At 46.1% G+C, this 18,297-nt stretch overlaps 1 protein-coding gene across 3 annotated transcripts in view; it reads left to right on the forward strand.

The window, feature by feature from the left end:
• PDE1B (phosphodiesterase 1B) overlaps positions 1-18,297 on the forward strand; it is a 1,852,897-nt gene that overhangs the window by 1,815,317 nt on the left and 19,283 nt on the right. For 2 of the 3 annotated variants that reach the window (XM_069231031.1, XM_069231029.1), the window contains 2 exons: positions 8,163-8,299; positions 10,443-10,531. In XM_069231031.1, the coding sequence (XP_069087132.1) occupies positions 8,163-8,299; positions 10,443-10,525 (220 nt within the window). In that variant the 3' untranslated portion in view covers positions 10,526-10,531. Of the gene's footprint in view, positions 1-8,162; positions 8,300-10,442; positions 10,546-18,297 lie in introns of all 3 variants that reach the window. The other variant, XM_069231030.1, reaches the window with a different exon arrangement.

Here is an 18,297-nt window from a genome sequence, read left to right on the forward strand (position 1 = left end):
TGAGTGAATGCACAAGGAGCTGTCAACTAAACCTAGCCAGACGTGGATTGAAGGGCACAACAAGTTTTTAGTGCAAAGAAATGCTTACTTTCTAAAAGTGGCATTTCTAGAATAGTAATATTAAATCCGACTTCACCAGTCAGCAGGATTTTATATTACCATTCTGGCCATACCAAATATGACCTTCCTGCTCCTTTCAGATCAGCAGCTGCCACTTCAACAGTGTATGAGGGCAGCCCCAATGTTAGCCTATGAAGGGAGCAGGCCTCACAGTAGTGTAAAAACGAATTTAGGAGTTTTACACTACCAGGACATATAACTACACAGGTACATGTCCTGCCTTTTACCTACACAGCACCCTGCTCTAGGGGTTACCTAGGGCACACATTAGGGATGACTTATATGTAGAAAAAGGGGAGTTCTAGGCTTGGCAAGTACTTTTAAATGCCAAGTCGAAGTGGCAGTGAAACTGCACACACAGGCCTTGCAATGGCAGGCCTGAGACAAGGTTAAGGGGCTACTGAGGTGGGTGGCACAACCAGTGCTGCAGGCCCACTAGTAGCATTTAATCTACAGGCCCTAGGCACATGTAGTGCACTCTAATAGGGACTTACAGGTAGATTAAATAGTCAATCATGGATAAACCAATCAATAGTACAATTTACACAGAGAGCATATGCACTTTAGCACTGGTTAGCAGTGGTAAAGTGCTCAGAGGTCAAAAGCCAACAACAGCAGGTCAGAAAAAATAGGAGGAAGGAGGCAAAAAGTTTGGGGATGTCCCCGTCAAAAAGCCAGGTCCAACATGACCCCCCACCAGCCTAAAGCCAGGGGAGAACAATCACTATCCTGATGTACTTCCCTGTTTGAGGCGACAGAACAAGGACCCAGGCCCACAACAGCAGGGGCATGCTCCAGTTCTTCGCCTTCCTGACTCCAATTGGATCCCTCTGTCCATACTCTCAGGGCCCACTAAGCCCATCCATGGGGAACCTTTCTCCTTTCCTGCGGATCCCATCTGTGCAGCACCTAACCTTACTTTGCTCACAGATGTATCCCAGGAGCAGGATAGTACCCCCATGACCAACATAGTGGTGTTGCCCACTCTACCCCTGGGGTGTGACACTTGTCCCCTCCCCAGGGATAACTCTGTCCACCCGGACAGCAAGCCACAGTGATTACTGACAGCTGCCAGGGATGAGAGCCAGGCCCCAGGCCTCTCAAAGCTCTCCAACCACTGTGGCTGTGGAGAGTGGGGGGCGGTAGCCCCAGGTGCTGGGCACCCTTTAACCACTCTCCCTTCCACCAGGTCAGGGATGACAGCCTGAACCTGGTCCTCCCCTCTGGGGCTTTGTACCCTCCTTCCTGGAGCGGTACTCCCAGAGTCCAACATGGCCAGGGGGCTTACAGAAGTCGCCCTGTACCATTCCTCCACCAGTGCAGGGCTGTTAACCTGCCACTGGCCCTCCAACCTGGGGTCTGTACCTTCAGGTGGGACTAGGGCCCGGGGTGAGGCTTCCCTCCCCCTGCCCTCCCTTCTGGGGTCCAGCACCCTCCAACTAGGAGTGGCCTCCTCAGAAGACAACATGGTAGGGGCACTGTTATCAGTAGCCCCTCCCTCCAGGTCCAGGGGGACACCCTGAACCTGGTCTTCCAGCCCAGGGTCTGTACCCTCAGACTGGATCACCGCCTGGCAAACCAGGACTTCCTGGGGGGCACGCCTACCCCCCACCAGGTCAGAGTTTAACCTCTGCACCTGCCCATTCAACTCAGAGTCACCACCCTGAAGTTGAACAATTGCCTGGCACGCCAGGACTTCCTGGAGGGCACACTGACCCTCCACCAGGTCAGAGTTTAACCTCTGCACCTGACCATTCAACTCAGAGTCACCACCCTGAAGTTGAACAATTGCCTGGCACACCAGGACTTCCTGGAGGGCACACTGACCCTCCACCAGGTCAGAGTTTAACCTCTGCACCCGACCATTCAACTCAGAGTCACCACCCTGAAGTTGAACAGTTGCCTGGCGCACCAGGACTTTCTGGGAGGCACACCTACCTCCCACCAGGTCAGAGTTTAACCTCTGAGCCTGGTTCCCCAACCCAGGGTCACCACCCTGAGGTTGGGCAATTGCCTGGCACGCCAGGACTTTCTGGGGGGCACACCTACCCCCCACCAGGTCAGAGTTTAACCTCTGAACCTGGTCATCCAACCCAGAGTCAACACCCTGAGGTTGGACAATTGCCTGGCACAGCAGGGCTTCTTGGGAGGCACACCTACCTCCCACCAGGTCAGAGTTTAACCTCTGAACCTGGGTATCCAACCCAGAGTCAGCACTCTGAGGTTGAACAATTGCCTGGCACGCCAGGACTTTCTGGAGGGCACACTGACCCTCCACCAGGTCAGAGTTTAACCTCTGAACTGGGCCATTCAACTCAGAGTTACCACCCTGAAGTAGAACAATCGCCTGGCACGCCAGGACTTCCTGGAGGGCACACTGACCCTCCACCAGGTCAGAGTTTAACCTCTGAACCTGGTTCTCCAACCTAGGGTCACCATCCTGAGGTTGGACAACTGCCTGGTACACCAGGGCTTTCTGGGGGGCACACCTACCCCCCACCAGGTCAGAGGTTAACCTCTGAACCTGGATATCCAACCCAGAGTCACCACCCTGAGGTTGAACCATTGCCTGGCAGGCCAGGACTTTCAGGGAGGCACACCTACCTCCCACCAGGTCAGAGTTTAACCTCTGAGCCTGGTTCTCCAACCCAGGGTCACCACCCTGAGGTTGAACCATTGCCTGGTATACCAGGACTTTCTGGGGGGCACACCTACCCCCCACCAGGTCAGAGTTTGACCTCTGAACCGGGTTAGCCAACCCAGAGTCACCACCCTGAGGTTGGGCAATTGCCTGGCACCCCAGGACTTCCTGGGAGGCACACCTACCTCCCACCAGGTCAGAGTTTAACCTCTGAACCTGGCCATCCAACCCAGAGTCGACACCCTGAGGTTGGACAACTGCCTGGCACGCCAGGACTTTCTGGGGGGCACACCTACCCCCCACCAGGTCAGAGTTTGACCTCTTCACCTGGTAAGCCAACCCAGAGTCACCACCCTGAGGTTGAGCCATTGCCTGGCATTCCAGGACTTTCTGGGGGGCACATCTACCCCCCACCAGGTCAAAGTTTGACCTCTGAACCTGGGTATCCAACCCAGAGTCACCACCCTGAGGTTGGACAACTGCCTGGCACGCCAGGACTTTCTGGGGGGCACTCTCACCCCCCACAAGGGACACGCCGTCCCCAAGGGCCACACAAGAGTCTGGTTGGCGCAGGTCTCCCGACCTCTGCCCATCCGGCAGAGTCTGGGTTTCCCCCAAACCAGAAACGGTCTCACCTGGGTCATTCCTGGGGGGCTCTGCTCTCAGAGCTGACCCCTGACTTTCAAGATCCTCCACTGGGGTCTGCCACCCCCTCTCAACCCTATGTCTGGACTTCTGCACCCCCTCACTAGGAGTGGTACTGCCAGACACCAGAACTGTTGGGATGCTGTCTACAGTCATCCCCCCAAGTTCTTCTGACACTGCGGGGCTTCCCTCAAAAGGTGGCCCTACGGTACAGGTTAGGCTCTGAGACCTACCTGGGACACTACAATCCTCTCCCACCTCACTTGGTCGGGAACCACCTAGACCACTCCCTTCAGGAGCACCCCCAAATGCCTCTTCAGACTCTCTGGTACTCACCCAAAAGTCTGCCTCCACTGTAAGTTCCCTTGGGTCAGAGAACTCACACTCCACCTGGTGTTGGCGTAGCTCTGGAAAATAAGGACTAGACATATGCTCTCCAGCAATTACATCACTCTGCCCTTCACATGTATTAACCACAGTACCCTTCACCCAACCACCTAGTAACTCAACCTTGGAAAAGCACTCTACTTCACCCTCCTGAGACTGGTGAGACAGTATCTGTCTGTCCCTGACCCTCAACCCAAACTCTTCTGGGATGTCTCTACACTCTATATCCAGGACGTCCACCAGGGGGGAACCCTTTTCTCTGTCACTCTCTGCTAGAGTCAGTAAAGTGTCCCTCCCCCCAGTAGGAATATGACTCCCTGTGCCAGTTCCCCAATCCTACTCAGGGACCCTGTGCATAACGGGAACTACCTCATACCCTTGAACCGCCTGGGGTGTGTCAACTCTCTTCTTCAAGTTGGGTACCACATCTCTGGGCTTGTGCCCTTCTTCAGCAGTACTAGATGCAAGATTTTTGCTGCCACCATCTGAACTGGACTCAGCCCTTCCGGCCTCCAGTTTCAGCTCTTTACAGCTCAGCTCTTGAGCTGCAATCTTTTCTTCTTCCAGGGCTAAGAGACTTGCTGCCTCAGCCCTTTCAATAAACTCATCTAGCTCTTCCATCCACCGTGCTTGAGCCATGAGCCATTCTTTTTTCACTGGGTCTCTTTCCTCATCTGAGTCGTCCTCCTCCTCCTCTGAGGGGTACTTAGTCATTTGGTTTCTTGCTGCCTCTCTCTCTGCCCATCTGTCTTCCTCCCAGACTATGTAGGCATGTAGCATCTCTGCTTTAGTAGATCTCTTTGCTACAGGAAGGCCACATTCTCTGCAAAGCTTCCTTAGGTCAGCCTTAGTGAGGTGGTCAGTAGGCAAAAAGAATAAGTAGGTAAGCGATCCCATTCTGATAGGATCTTACCAGCGAAAACCAAAATCCAAAGTCCAAAATATCAATAGTATATCCAGGAGGACATCAGAGACCAAAAGTCAAAAGAGATGAAAAATCAAGTTGACCTTCAACTGTGGGTAGGTAGTGAAATACTTAGCTACTGTATGTCACTGCACAAACACAAGTCCTATCCTCACCGCTGATCACCAATGTTAGAAATGGGGTTTTTGGTTGGCAGATAGGTTGCCCTCTGTCCAAGCAAGAACCCTCACTCTAGTCAGGGTAAGTCACACACAATCCAAAATCAGCCTGTGCTCACCCTCCGGTAGCTTGGCACGAGCAGTCAGGCTTAACTTAGAAGGCAATGTGTAAAGCATTTGTGCAATAAATCATACAACACCATAGTATAACACCACAAAAATACACCACAGTGTTTAGAAAAATATAGAATATTTATCTGGATAATTGTAGGTCAAAACGATCAAAGTTGCAATACGAATTTGTAAAGATATCACTGAAAAGTGATATTAAGAGTCTTTAAGTCTTTAAAAAGCAATAAAGTGTCTTTCAAGCACAGAGTACCTGGTTTCTGGTGGGAAATCTCCTCAGAGGGCCACAGGAGAAGAGATGCGTGGAAAAAGGGGTGTGTGCGTCGTTTTCCGCTCAGCACACACAGACTTGCGTCGTTCTTTTCCACGCGGGGAAGTCGGGCGTCGTTTTCCGGCGCGCAGACAGTCTCTTTTTGTGGATCGCGAGGATTACCAGATGTCCCGGGTCTGTGCGTGGGTTCTCCTGCTTATTTTCCGGCTGCGCGTCGTTCTGCGGGGCTGCGCGTCGAAGTTTCGATCTCACGGTAGGCGTCGCGTCGATTTCTCCTTGGAAGTCGGGCGGCGTTGTCCTTGCGAGGCCGTGCGTCGAAATTTTGGTCTCACGGCAGGCGTCGCGTCGATTTCTCCTTGGAAGTCGAGCGGCGTTTGTCTTTGCGAGGCCATGCGTCAAAGTTTCGCACTCACGGTAGGCGTCGCGTCGATTTCTCCTTGGAAGTCGGGCGGCTTTGTCCTTGCGAGGTTGTGCGTCGAAGTCTCGATCGTCCCGAGGGCGTCGCGTTGATCAGCGTCGGTGTGCGGCGTTTTTCTCGCCGCGAAACAAGCTGTGCGTCAAAATTTTCGGCGCACGGAGTGTCCACGTGAAAGGAAGAAGTCTTTTTGGTCCTGAGACTTCAAGGAACAGGAGGCAAGCTCTATCCAAGCCCTTGGAGAGCACTTTCACAGCCAGACAAGAGTTCAGCAAGGCAGCAGGGCAACAGCAAGACAGCAGTCCTTTGGAGAAAGCAGACAGGTGAGTCCTTTGAGCAGCCAGGCAGTTCTTCTTGGCAGGATGTAGTTTCTGGTTTAGGTTTCTTCTCCAGCAAGTGTCTGATGAGGTAGGGCAGAGGCCCTGTTTTATACTAAGTTGTGCCTTTGAAGTGGGGGTGACTTCAAAGAGTCTCTAAGAAATGCACCAAGTTCCCTTTCAGTTCAATCCTGTCTGCCAGAGTCCCAGTAGGGGGTGTGGCAGTCCTTTGTGTGAGGGCAGGCCCTCCACCCTCCCAGCCCAGGAAGACCCATTCAAAATGCAGATGTATGCAAGTGAGGCTGAGTACCCTGTGTTTGGGGTGTGTCTGAGTGAATGCACAAGGAGCTGTCAACTAAACCTAGCCAGACGTGGATTGAAGGGCACAACAAGTTTTTAGTGCAAAGAAATGCTTACTTTCTAAAAGTGGCATTTCTAGAATAGTAATATTAAATCCGACTTCACCAGTCAGCAGGATTTTATATTACCATTCTGGCCATACCAAATATGACCTTCCTGCTCCTTTCAGATCAGCAGCTGCCACTTCAACAGTGTATGAGGGCAGCCCCAATGTTAGCCTATGAAGGGAGCAGGCCTCACAGTAGTGTAAAAACGAATTTAGGAGTTTTACACTACCAGGACATATAACTACACAGGTACATGTCCTGCCTTTTACCTACACAGCACCCTGGACTTACAGGTAGATTAAATAGTCAATCATGGATAAACCAATCAATAGTACAATTTACACAGAGAGCATATGCACTTTAGCACTGGTTAGCAGTGGTAAAGTGCTCAGAGGTCAAAAGCCAACAACAGCAGGTCAGAAAAAATAGGAGGAAGGAGGCAAAAAAGTTTGGGGATGTCCCCGTCAAAAAGCCAGGTCCAACAATACCATAATCCCAATACATTGAATATAAATGCTAACACATGTTAATTTCCAGTATGTAAATATCATTACAAACCCCATATATAGCTTTTCTAAAATTCTACTTGTGAGTGCACCTTATATAATATGATTTTCTGTGCACCATGTTAACATCAATACATTTGAATACACATTACATACATTGATTACATTTTCATGTTACTTCTGGAATGCATAATGGCACAAGTTGTGCTCTCTCATGGCTAAGCTTCTGACTTCTGCAAAACAGCACCTTCTTCTAAAGCGGGCTCTGGAAAGATTTTGACTGCAACGTGTATTCTGGGTAAATTACTTCGAGCCTGAACCCAATGCTGTCGCAGAAATCGGATGCAAACTGCATACCTATATTTTTTAGTTAGCACGGGATACGCAAATTACAGTCAACATCATAAATCAAGGAATGCACATATGCATGCAATTTGTGCACACAAATATACCATGCTCAAAATACAAGATTAGTGGCAGTTTTTTTCGTGATGCAGATCAAAAGAACAAACACCAGCGACTGTGAGATTAGCCCTGAAGTGGGATAATTGGCCTTATTGGAATAGGAACCTTCATCTGCCTGACCCTTGGACTGTAAATGCATGCTAAATGTAATAAAATTGTAAATATGTGAAAGGTAATGCCATTTTATTTTTCAAAAATGTTTGTCTCCTCAATTGATTTACATTATCTTGTATTACCTCCGAACAACCACCTTTAATGTATAGCACTGCTTCGCCCAGCCCAGCTATGTTTATGCTGCATAAATACCAGTAGGTATGTGCATACATACATACATGAAAGACAACCATGTGATTCTGAACAAGTCACTAACCAAGGTCTGAAATTGTAGCTATGTACACTGTAAATATCTAAACAAAACTGCTGCGTGTTATGTTAAGACTTTCCCTCATGCATAGTCCAATGTTCACATTGCCTATCACATCCCAGTTTGTTTAATCAAATCTCAGCACACACTATATTGATTTAGGCACAGCAGCTCCTGCATGAGAGGCTCCTGGTAGACAGATTGTGTTCTCTCTCGAGGGCTTCTCTGCTCATGAAGCGAAAAAGCAAGATGAAGCTATAAAAAAGATTGGAAGTTTGCTAGCTGGTGAAAATCAACCTTTATGTTACGAGTTTGTGTGATAACAGTCCTCTTGTGAGACTGGGCGATGACAGCCAGTTGGCTCATTATATTTCTTATTATATCGTGATTCATATTATGACTCTGTTTACAGCTCCCAGTGGCGACAGCCTTCTATGGACGACCAGGCAGAGCTGGGGGATATCAACGCTGACCTTACCAGCTTTCGATCTACCTGGACCAAGTACATCCAAGAAAACAAGCAGAAGTGGAAGGAGAGAGCCGCCAGCGGTAGGCAACAACAGCTGTTACCCGAATACATTTAATTAACAGTGTCTCTCGTGCCAGTAGCAAATTGTTTGCTGTTTTGTCAAAACGTTATTAAATTCAGTTGACAACGACACGAATTGCATAATATACCTACCCTAAAGCATGTACGTGTCTTTATCTAGAATGGACACCAATGTTTTTATTTAATTTTATTTTTTGGTTGTTTTAATAAATTGTTGAATTTATCTCTTTTATTATAGTGTTATTATTATTATTCATTTACAAATCATAGCATAACTTTTTTATGCTTTAAAAACATGGCTAAATGAGTATCCTCAGCGGTGGGAACTTTTCTGTAAAATGGGCAAGATTTCAGAGGTGGTGCAGCTTGATATCCGGGCATAATTTGTTGATTTCCACGTTTCTCGCATTTCACTTAAGATCATCATGATCATGTCAAATAAAACCTCGCCCCTATACTTTACTTTTGTTTGCATAATTTTCAACTTACCCTTGCTCCCTAGAGCTCTACCACACCCTACAGTGCTATGGCTAGGAGTGTAATAAGTTGAAAAGCATCAGGTTTGCAATGTAAGCAGATAATCAGTTCTCATCCAGAGGCCAGTGTTGCGTAGCTGCTGCTCACTCATCAAAGACTCCACTTCCGGCACATACTTTGCCTCACTCCTCACCTCTTGAATTGCCTCCTTCCCTCTCTGCAAGTCCCCCATGCGCTATCCCTCTCACCACCACACAGTGCTTAATTTGTGCTTGTTGTTTCCGGTGCTGAGCACCGGCACTTATTTTTGAGGGCCGTGGCTTATTCTTCTGCCTCAAGCTTTTGCTGACAGCAAAACACACATATGGAAAAGACGGAAGAAGAGAAAAACGAAAAAGCGTCAAAAAGGGAGAAAGTAGAAAGCTGCAAGAGTGAGCTGATGGGGCAGGGAGTGGCTTTATATGGATTGAAGAGGCCGGAGATGGCTTCAGGATAACGCTGCCTCAGTATTCCGTGTTCACACATTTAATTGCAGCAGCTGCGTGTTTGAGGAGTGCTTTGAGCACCGGCACCTTTTTATTTACAAATTAAGCACTGCCACCACACACTGTTCTGAAACTCCAGACCAGGTCCCAACCCTCAGTCCTGACCTCTGCTTGTCCCATTCCTTTATTTCAACAACTGTTTTCTAGTTGCACAGTGTGCCACCATTTAGGAGTGGGGCATCCTGCAGCTGGACTCAACTCAGTTGTGCACGTCAATAGGCAAGTTAAGTTTACAGTAGTGAGCTCGAACTAAGGCCCTGAATATATTCGGGCTGGATAATTCAGTCATCTGTGCAACCCGCTGTTTGTTAATGGACCAGAGTTATAAATTGTGTCATTTTTGCAACATCCAGTAAATGCTGGGTTAGGCAGTGTCTGCACCCCAAAGTTTTTTTTAGAAGTAGAAATCAGAAAGTCAAACTTCCAGATACATACTGGGGAAATTGCCAGTTAAGAACACAGATAAGTATATTTTGATGCAGAAAGCACCACAATCTATCTACGTTTTAGCACGCATTGAGAAGGGCCAGATGATAGTTGTTCTACCCAAGAAATATCAAAGCATGAGATATCAGATATTCTCGGATACAATAATTATATGCAAACCATCTGGGAAACTTGGTAGCAACAGGAACCTATTGGTGACCCACCAAGTATTCTCACCGCGATGTCAATTTTTATTCTCCACGGGGACCTGTGATCCCCGTGTTTGGATTTCTCATGCAGCAGTATGTTCGATGAAAACTAATCTACCATCATTAGGTGTTTCTGCTTCGGCTCTACCCGAGAAGCTAGATGCAGGTTTGCAGGGAGGGGAGCTTCTTTCACCTTCTTGCCATATAAATCAAAATGCACAACATAACAGAAGGGCCATAGACATGGAATACTTTTATAACAAAGAAGTTCAGTAATATGGCAATGGGATTTGTAGTCTCACTGTGTGTGCTTAACATATAAAAGTCTAATATTAAAGATGATATTATATTTAGGCCGTGCCCAGGTCCAACCTGTTGACTTGAACACGAGACACATTGATTTGGCAGCACAAATACCCCTCGTGATACATACAATCCAAGGAAGTTTGCTTATGAATTCTGACGATGAATGTCTTGTTTTTCAGGGATCACTAATCAAGCTTCCATTGACGAGCTGTCTCCATGCGAAGAGGAACATGGCACAGAGGAGAATGGCAATGTGGACTAGCACAGGGTATGTGCAAAATGGTAAATTAAAGCGGCCAATGAATGTCAAACACTCTAGGTGCGAATGGATGATTTTTTACACTTTAGGTATACAGCACAGAAAGCGATTTAACTCCATTTTAACCCTAATTTAATAATACCCAGTGGGTCAACTGGACCCCTTAGCCCGAAGATGAAAAGGAAACCAGAAAGTGAAAGTACACAAGAAAGCCATGCTAAATACATTCATAACGTTTAGTACCCCTTCTCCTTTGTCCAAGAGCCCCCAATATCACCTTGAATTTGTCCACCACCTCGCATGTGACACCAGGGCCTAGCTAATGCACGCTCAGTGTTAACACATGCATTGTACAGTGTCCATAGAACGATTGCTCTGAAAGGTCCCGGACTCAACCCTGGAAAAAAAGCACTGTTCTTTGACATCTACCTGTCTCTAGCAGACATTTAATAGAGCTCACTCAGTAGAAAATATATTTTCTGATATTCTGTGATTGGGAGTACCCACATCTTTGCATAGATCTATTAAAACCCCTATTCTTTTTTGTTTTTTTGTGCCTGAGTTCTTCGTGAGAGGGTTCGGATCTCAAGGTAGGACTGTACATATGTTCTTCAGACTAGGAACCTGTACTTCAAGATGTCTGTCTCAGTCTGTCATTCTCTTGAATGATTGTTATTGAATTTGGAACATGGCGAGCAAACATTTCTGGCTATGGCCAGTTTATGCAGCTATTCAGGCCAGTGCTTAATTTGTGCTGGTACTTGCCAGTGCTCAGCACCAGCACCTTTCTATATGCTCATATATGTATTTATCAACCACTTGGTGGGATTGTGTGCCTATTTCTTTTCAGCACAAATCCTCAATGGCAATATAATATATATTTTCTTTAACTAGCAGATAGTTACTGCTATCACTTGCATTTGGCAGCAATTGCATGAGCTTGGACACCACGAGATGCAGTGGACTTCCAAGAAATATTTTAGACCCTGGCACTTCATGCTTTACAAATTAAGTACTGATTCACTTTGCTCAGGTGTGCTTTATAGACAGTGCAGAGAACCCTTAGTTAATGTTGTGCTTGTGCTTGCAGAGTTAGGCTCAAGTTAGGATGTCTAGGATAGATGACATGTCGTGGTAGAGGCTGTCTAGCAAAGAGGTAGGGTCCAATGAGTCAGGTGTGAGGATTTTTGACAGCACTGAGGCCCGTATTTATACTTTTTGATGCTAAACTGCGCTAACGCAGTTTAGCGTCCAAAAATTTAGCGCCGTCTAACGCCATTCCGAAGCGCCATGCGGGCGCCGTATTTATGGAATGGCGTTAGCCGGCGCAAGCAGACCGGCGCTGCCTGGTGTGCGTGGAAAAAAACCACGTAGACCAGGCAGCGCCGGCGTAGGGGGAAAATGGCGCTAGGGCGTCTTAAAATGGCGCAAGTCGGGTTGACGCTAAAAAATCGTCGTAACCCGACTTGCGCCATTTTTTTTCGACGCCCATCCCCCATCAACATGACTCCTATCATTGTAAAGATAGGAGTCATGCCCCCTTGCCCAATGGCCATGCCCAGGGGACTTCTGTCCCCTGGGCATGGTCATTGGGCATAGTGGCATGTAGGGGGGCACAAATCAGGCCCCCGTTGCCACAAAAAATAAAAAAATAAATACTTACCTGAACTTACCTTAATGTCCATGGGATGGGTCCCTCCGTCCTTGGGTGTCCTCCTGGGGTGGGCAAGGGTGGCAGGGGGGGTCCCTGGGGGCAGGGGAGGGCACTCTGGGCTCATTTTGAGCCCACTTGTCCCTTAACGCCATCCCTGACCCAGGCGTTAAAAAGCGGCGCAAATGCGCCGTTTTTGGCCACGCCCACTCCCGGGCGTCTCTTTTGCCCGGGAGTATAAATACCACGTAAAGGCCTGGGAGTCATTTTTTAAGACGGGAACGCCTCCCTTGCATATCATTAACGCAAGGAAGGGGTTCACGCTAAAAAATGACGCACACTCCGGGCACTTTGGCGCCCGAAGCGTCTAACGCCAGAGTATAAATATGGCGTTAGTTGGCGTTAGTTCTGCGTCGAATTTGCGTCGAAAAAAACGACGCAAATTCGGCGCAACCAGAGTATAAATATGGCCCTGAATGTCGACTGGAAGTCCTATTTGATAGTATATCTGAAGTGCTGGACTGGAATGTCATGGGTGTCATGAGTGTTGCAAGTTATAGTTTTTTGAGCTAGGTTTGACAGGTTGGGGAAGACAGAGATGTGGACAAACCATCTTTCCAGATGTACTGCTATATTTTCTGTCTTAAAATTGTATGTGAACATGAGACTGAGCATGAGTCTGTCAGAGTGATGTGTAAAGTATTTATGCACTACCAAAACAGTAATGAATTTGTAATGCAAAAACATAAAACTTCCAAGCCAATTTAGAAAAATGGGGTAAAATTGGCTAAAAAGAATGACAATATACTGAATAAAACCCAATAACCAATAAGAGGAACTAGCAATATGAATTTTTAAAGTTTCACTTCGGAATAGTGCAGAGAAGCATAAAGTGTCAATGACAGTCAATGGTGGTGGTTGACAGGGATCTAGGCACAATTTGACACTGACCTCGAGGAAATGCGGAAAAGATACACCAACCAAGTTTGTTCTGGGCAAATATTTTACCTTCTGACTTTAGTCCTTTAAGTCTGAATCCACCACAGGAGTACACTTCTAAAACCCCAAGGACATCAAGGGAGGCACTTAGAAAGTCGCAGTGTCTGGCAGAGGCCAACAGCAGAATCGCGGCCAGATCCACTGGTCAGCTGGGCAATGCAGGAAAAGGCCTCTCGTAGCTTGCTGTGTTCTTGTACTTTTAACATGCCTTTTGCCACTTGGAACCCACTTCTTTGTCCTGGGTACAAGAGAGATCAGGCCATTCCTTAAATGCTGCTCTCAAGGTGCAGACAGCAAGTTCAGTCCTCTTCTGGTCTTTCTTAGGTCAAGTAGTTATGTTGTCATGTCATGTCATGTCATGTTACGTTAGGTTAGGTTACTGGTGTCTTTAAAGCACACTAATCACCAGTGATGGTATCCAGACCCTCTGTTGCAGGTATGTGAGGACAGTCCTCAGGGGCTACTTGAAAATCCATGTCTTCAGCTTCTTGCAAATGTCAAGAAGAGACAAGGAGAGTCTGATGTGTTGTGGGAGGTTGTTCCTGGTTTTATGGGCCAGGCTCGAGAAGGCACAGCCCTTGGTTCTACTTTTGTGTACGCATGGGTTGTGTGCTAAGGAGAGACTGGCAGAATAAAGGTGTCTGTAAGGATGTTGTAAGTGAATTCTGCTGTTAAGGTAAGCAGGGCCAGTGTTGTGGAGAGCTTTCTAGGTATTTGGAAGTGGATTATTTCAAATGTCACATTTATGAATGGCACAAGTTGGTTTGTGTGAATGACTTCTATGCACACTCTAATCAGTGGGATAATGGTTCCTGGTGATAACCCTACCTCCTTTTATAAGATGGTGAATGTCTTCAACCACACTAAACTTGGGCTCTGATGGTTGGGGAGTGTACTATGGTAATGCTTGTGTCAGCTCACATCTAACACTAAAATTTGGTTTGGGCAGTCACTCTACTCTACTCTACTCTACTCTACTCTACTCTACTCACAATAAACCCAGGGATAAATGCTGGTAGAACAAAGCAGGGATTTCCAGCAACCAGCCAGTGGTTACACATGAACTATTTTGGCATCAAGTGCACCTTCGGTGTTACATGAAAACCTAGCAGACCTCTCAAGCAGGATTTGACACTGTAATGACAAAAAAGATGCTCACAGCCCTAACCTGAATATTCTGCCTGATTCAGGAGATTTATATCTGGCCACTAAGGTCAGCCTATTGTTCGCTCCTAAGGAGCACTTCACACCTTCTCTCACCTATTCGAAAGCTAATTACTGGCTGGCAGAAGTGGCAGAATAAAGGCAAATTGTGCCTCCAGAAACTTCAGGCAGGGAAAAGTAACTTTCTAAACGTTTTTTCCTTAATATTTATTTAAAATCTGGTTTAACCATTGATTTGGATTTGTAATAACTATTAAAAATAATTGTTTAATTATTTTTCTAGTTAGTTCCATTCCTGAGATGAAGGTTTAGGATTTTAAATTTGTACTCAGTTTTTTTTTTACAAAGGACAGCTAGGTATGCCACAATTAAAAACAGCTTTTGGGTGTTAGTTACTGTAAGGACATGTTATCATTGCATTTCTATATGTCCTACTTTAAATACCTTGCACCCCGCCTTGTAGGCGACATGTCCTACATATGAGTGACTTAATAATCAAAAGGGAGGTTTTGACTTGTCAAAACAGTTTATTTTGACAGTTGGAATTGCAGTATATAAACTGCCTAGTCAAGCTAGATGAGAAGGAATGAAATCACGTTTGCACTGCCACTGCAGTGGATGAAATATTAGGTGCCTCAGTCCACTGGTGCCATTTAATTTCCAGGTCAAGGGTATGCTTTCTACTACATACAAGGGCCTGAATATTCCCATTAGAAGTATGCAATTTGACTATATTTAATTGGGGAACACTGGCACTTTACAAATGGTTAGCAGGGTTAAAGTGCAGAAAGTTCTAAAAGCAGAAAAATATGTATTCCAGCAAGAGGCGAAAAACACAGGACGAGCACACCAAAACAGCAGATTTCCTTCATAGGACTACGTTCACATCCTGGGTTGTTGTCATGAAGCGATGGTGACAGAATTTTTGTCAATAATTAGTTCTGAACATATCTTTTTTGTGTCAGAGAGGAATGCAGTCTATGGGTTCCACTCATGTAAAGTGCCATTTCCATGTAACACCCAAGCCCTTGCGCTGGAACTCCAGCTTTATGTTATGTCAGTCTATGCGTGATGGATGTGCAGTACACAGATGGTTGCAAGAGCCTGTACGAGGTGCAAATATGACTGCTGCGACTAGTGGGATCTATTTCGGATTGCCCTTAGTTGAGCATGGCAAAATATGGAGGCTGGATACAGCTTTCCCAGGCAGTGGAAATGTTTTACCTGAATTTCTGAAATTGTATGGTGGAGATATAGACACTGAAGTAAGCGATGATGGCTACTTTTATAAATGAAATGACAACCTTTTACCAATGGATTTCTGATTATATTTTCCTAAGCACCACCATTTGGTCAATGATAGAGGAGAAGGGTGATCCAGCAGATTGTTCTTTGAAGGATGAGGACATTTATATAAAAGGTGTGCCCTTTTATCTTGCCCTAATTTATACTTTAGTAAGGCTGATAGCAGGCAGGTGCATAGTCTTCATTCTGCCTCTGTTTAGAATAACACTTTTTGGACCCAGTATCATCACTACCTTCTGTGATAGCCATCATGTTACACAAAGGTTGTGTCTTCACTTCAGCCAGAAAATGGCATTTGAAAAGGAACCAATTCAAACATTTTCCAGGACGGTAGACAGTGGATCAACATCCCTGCTCTGGAAAATGAGTATTGAAGTTGGATCGAAACCACCCTGCTTTGTTCAGTTCCAAATCCTTCTTGACCAAGAAAGGGATTGCTTTGCAAGGTACTCAGAGACCAGGGTTGATGCCTGCCAGACAGGTGGTCTCCAAGAGTTGAAGGAACATCACCTATTGTCTGCACTACTTGCTAGAGAACCTGTGGGTCTACATAGAAGCCTGCCTGTCTTCCTGTAGAGCGGGGAAAGGAGATTAGCTGGCCCTGTAGGAGTAGAGATAGTCCAGGAGGAGAAACCTAACAAAGTTCAATGTATTTGGGAAACTCAGAAGAACCAAAGATTGTGCTGACTTGAGTTGTGAGGGTTCATCTAGTGTGCCATAAAGTGGTCCATGTGACAAACTGTATGGAGAAACTAAGCCAGAAGAACAGTGTGCTGTCCGGCACTCCTGCAGCATGCCTGATGGATTGGTCTTTTTGCTGCCTGATGGTGTAGTGTATCCTGCAAAACCTGTGCTGCTGAGGAGGAAGACCTGCCTCTCAGCCTGAAGATGCCAGCTACTGAAAGTGAGCACTGACTGAGCAGGCCTGCTATGCTGATCTCATCTGCAGATCATGAGAGGAGCAAGAATGCCACCCATGGTCCAAAAGCCATAGTCACCTCTGCATTTGAAGACCTATCCCATGACTCTCAGTTTACAAGTTCCGAAGACAGGCATTCCACTTACTCGGCCTGCACTGCTGCTAACCTCAGAAGTCCAAACGGTGAGTGAGGCCACCACCCATGTAATCCTAACATGTGCCCCATCCATCATTGCAACAGCTGCTTCACCACTGAGCAAGTAACACTAGGCCTGAGCTCAAAACTTTCTGCGACTGTCTTGAACATACAAAGATAATCCTGACATTAGAAAGTCAACCTTTTCCAATGTGAACTTTATGGCTCGAGAACTATTTGAACTGCCCTATGAATTGCCAGTTGTAATTGCTTAGTAACCTTCACATGGGCCTAATCTTTGAATTCACACTCATGCCTACTATTTTCCTATATCCATATTGCTGAGAATGCCCTATACATATTCTGGGAATACCCTAAAGTGGGAGAGGGCACCTTAGATTGGGTAGGGCTTTATTAAGATTCCTGCTGAGATTGTATCCCCTGTAGCTGCACCCACATTAAACTGTGTATTATTTCATCTTGTTGTGGTGCTACTTCCTTTTACTAAAGACAAACATCTGGCTACACAGTGATTTATTATATCTATTGTTTGACTGGTTGAGTTCTGAGCCTTTAATCCCCACATTACCTCGCTGAGAATAGTTTCACTGCTCACCTTGCTGCTCGCTACTCTGAGATTAAAGGGTGGAAGGGTAAATTTTCAGAGCACATAGGGATCCCCAGGACACCAGTGTCCAGTAACCCCATCCACCATGATTTAGGCTCAGTAGCCCTGTTCTGCCTGTGGTCCACTGCATAGGGGTCTGACACTTCTGAAAAGCCATGTGGCAGTCTGAGTGGGGATATTTATTTTGAATGGTGTCCAGGTTTGGGATGAGAGATTCTTTCACTGAAAAATTCAAGGCACAGTTCAGTATTACACCAGCTAGAGTAAATTGTAATGGCCTCAATTTCTTCTGCTCACGCTCAAAAAGGGGATAAATCTGCAGTGTCCTCAGTCCTCTTTCCGATATCTGCTGCCGCTTGTCCCATTGACTAGAGTCATCCAAAATAATAATGTCCAAAAGAGAATCAGCATGCCGACAAAGGAAAACAAATAGATGTTGACATAAATAAATGACAATATAAATAATTATGACATATGGTTGATCATTAAGCACCCCAACAGTTTCCTGAGAGAACATTTATCTTAAAATTGCTCCCAATTACAAAAGGTTTGTGCTTTAAGATAGGTCAGAACATTGATGTAAGTGAGCAAATAAAGAGATTAAATTATTGGGAAGAAAAACGTTTAAGGCACAGCTTGGTGTGATGACAGACAGCACAAAAAGCCTGTGGGATACATTAATACAACGCTTGTTAAAATCATCTGCATTACGAGTCTCCATATGGGAGCCCGTAGTAAAGTAGAATTGTGACACTATCCTTCCAAAGCTACAGCTATCCCTGAAACAGGATTTTCTTTTTGAAAACAAAAAAGAAAATTCTCCCATCGCTATGGGAGTCCTGTCCAATGGCGAGGGGAGCATTTAGCAGTTTCACTGCCCCTTACCTCCAGGGTTTTCCTGTCGGTGACAGGCAGTAAAAACAGAGGGCCATGTTTAAGAAAAGAGGCACTACACCCAGTGCAATTCCTCTTT

This window comes from Pleurodeles waltl, chromosome 4_2 (genome assembly GCF_031143425.1).
Source record: "Pleurodeles waltl isolate 20211129_DDA chromosome 4_2, aPleWal1.hap1.20221129, whole genome shotgun sequence".
In the NCBI taxonomy this organism is placed as follows: domain Eukaryota; kingdom Metazoa; phylum Chordata; class Amphibia; order Caudata; family Salamandridae; genus Pleurodeles; species Pleurodeles waltl.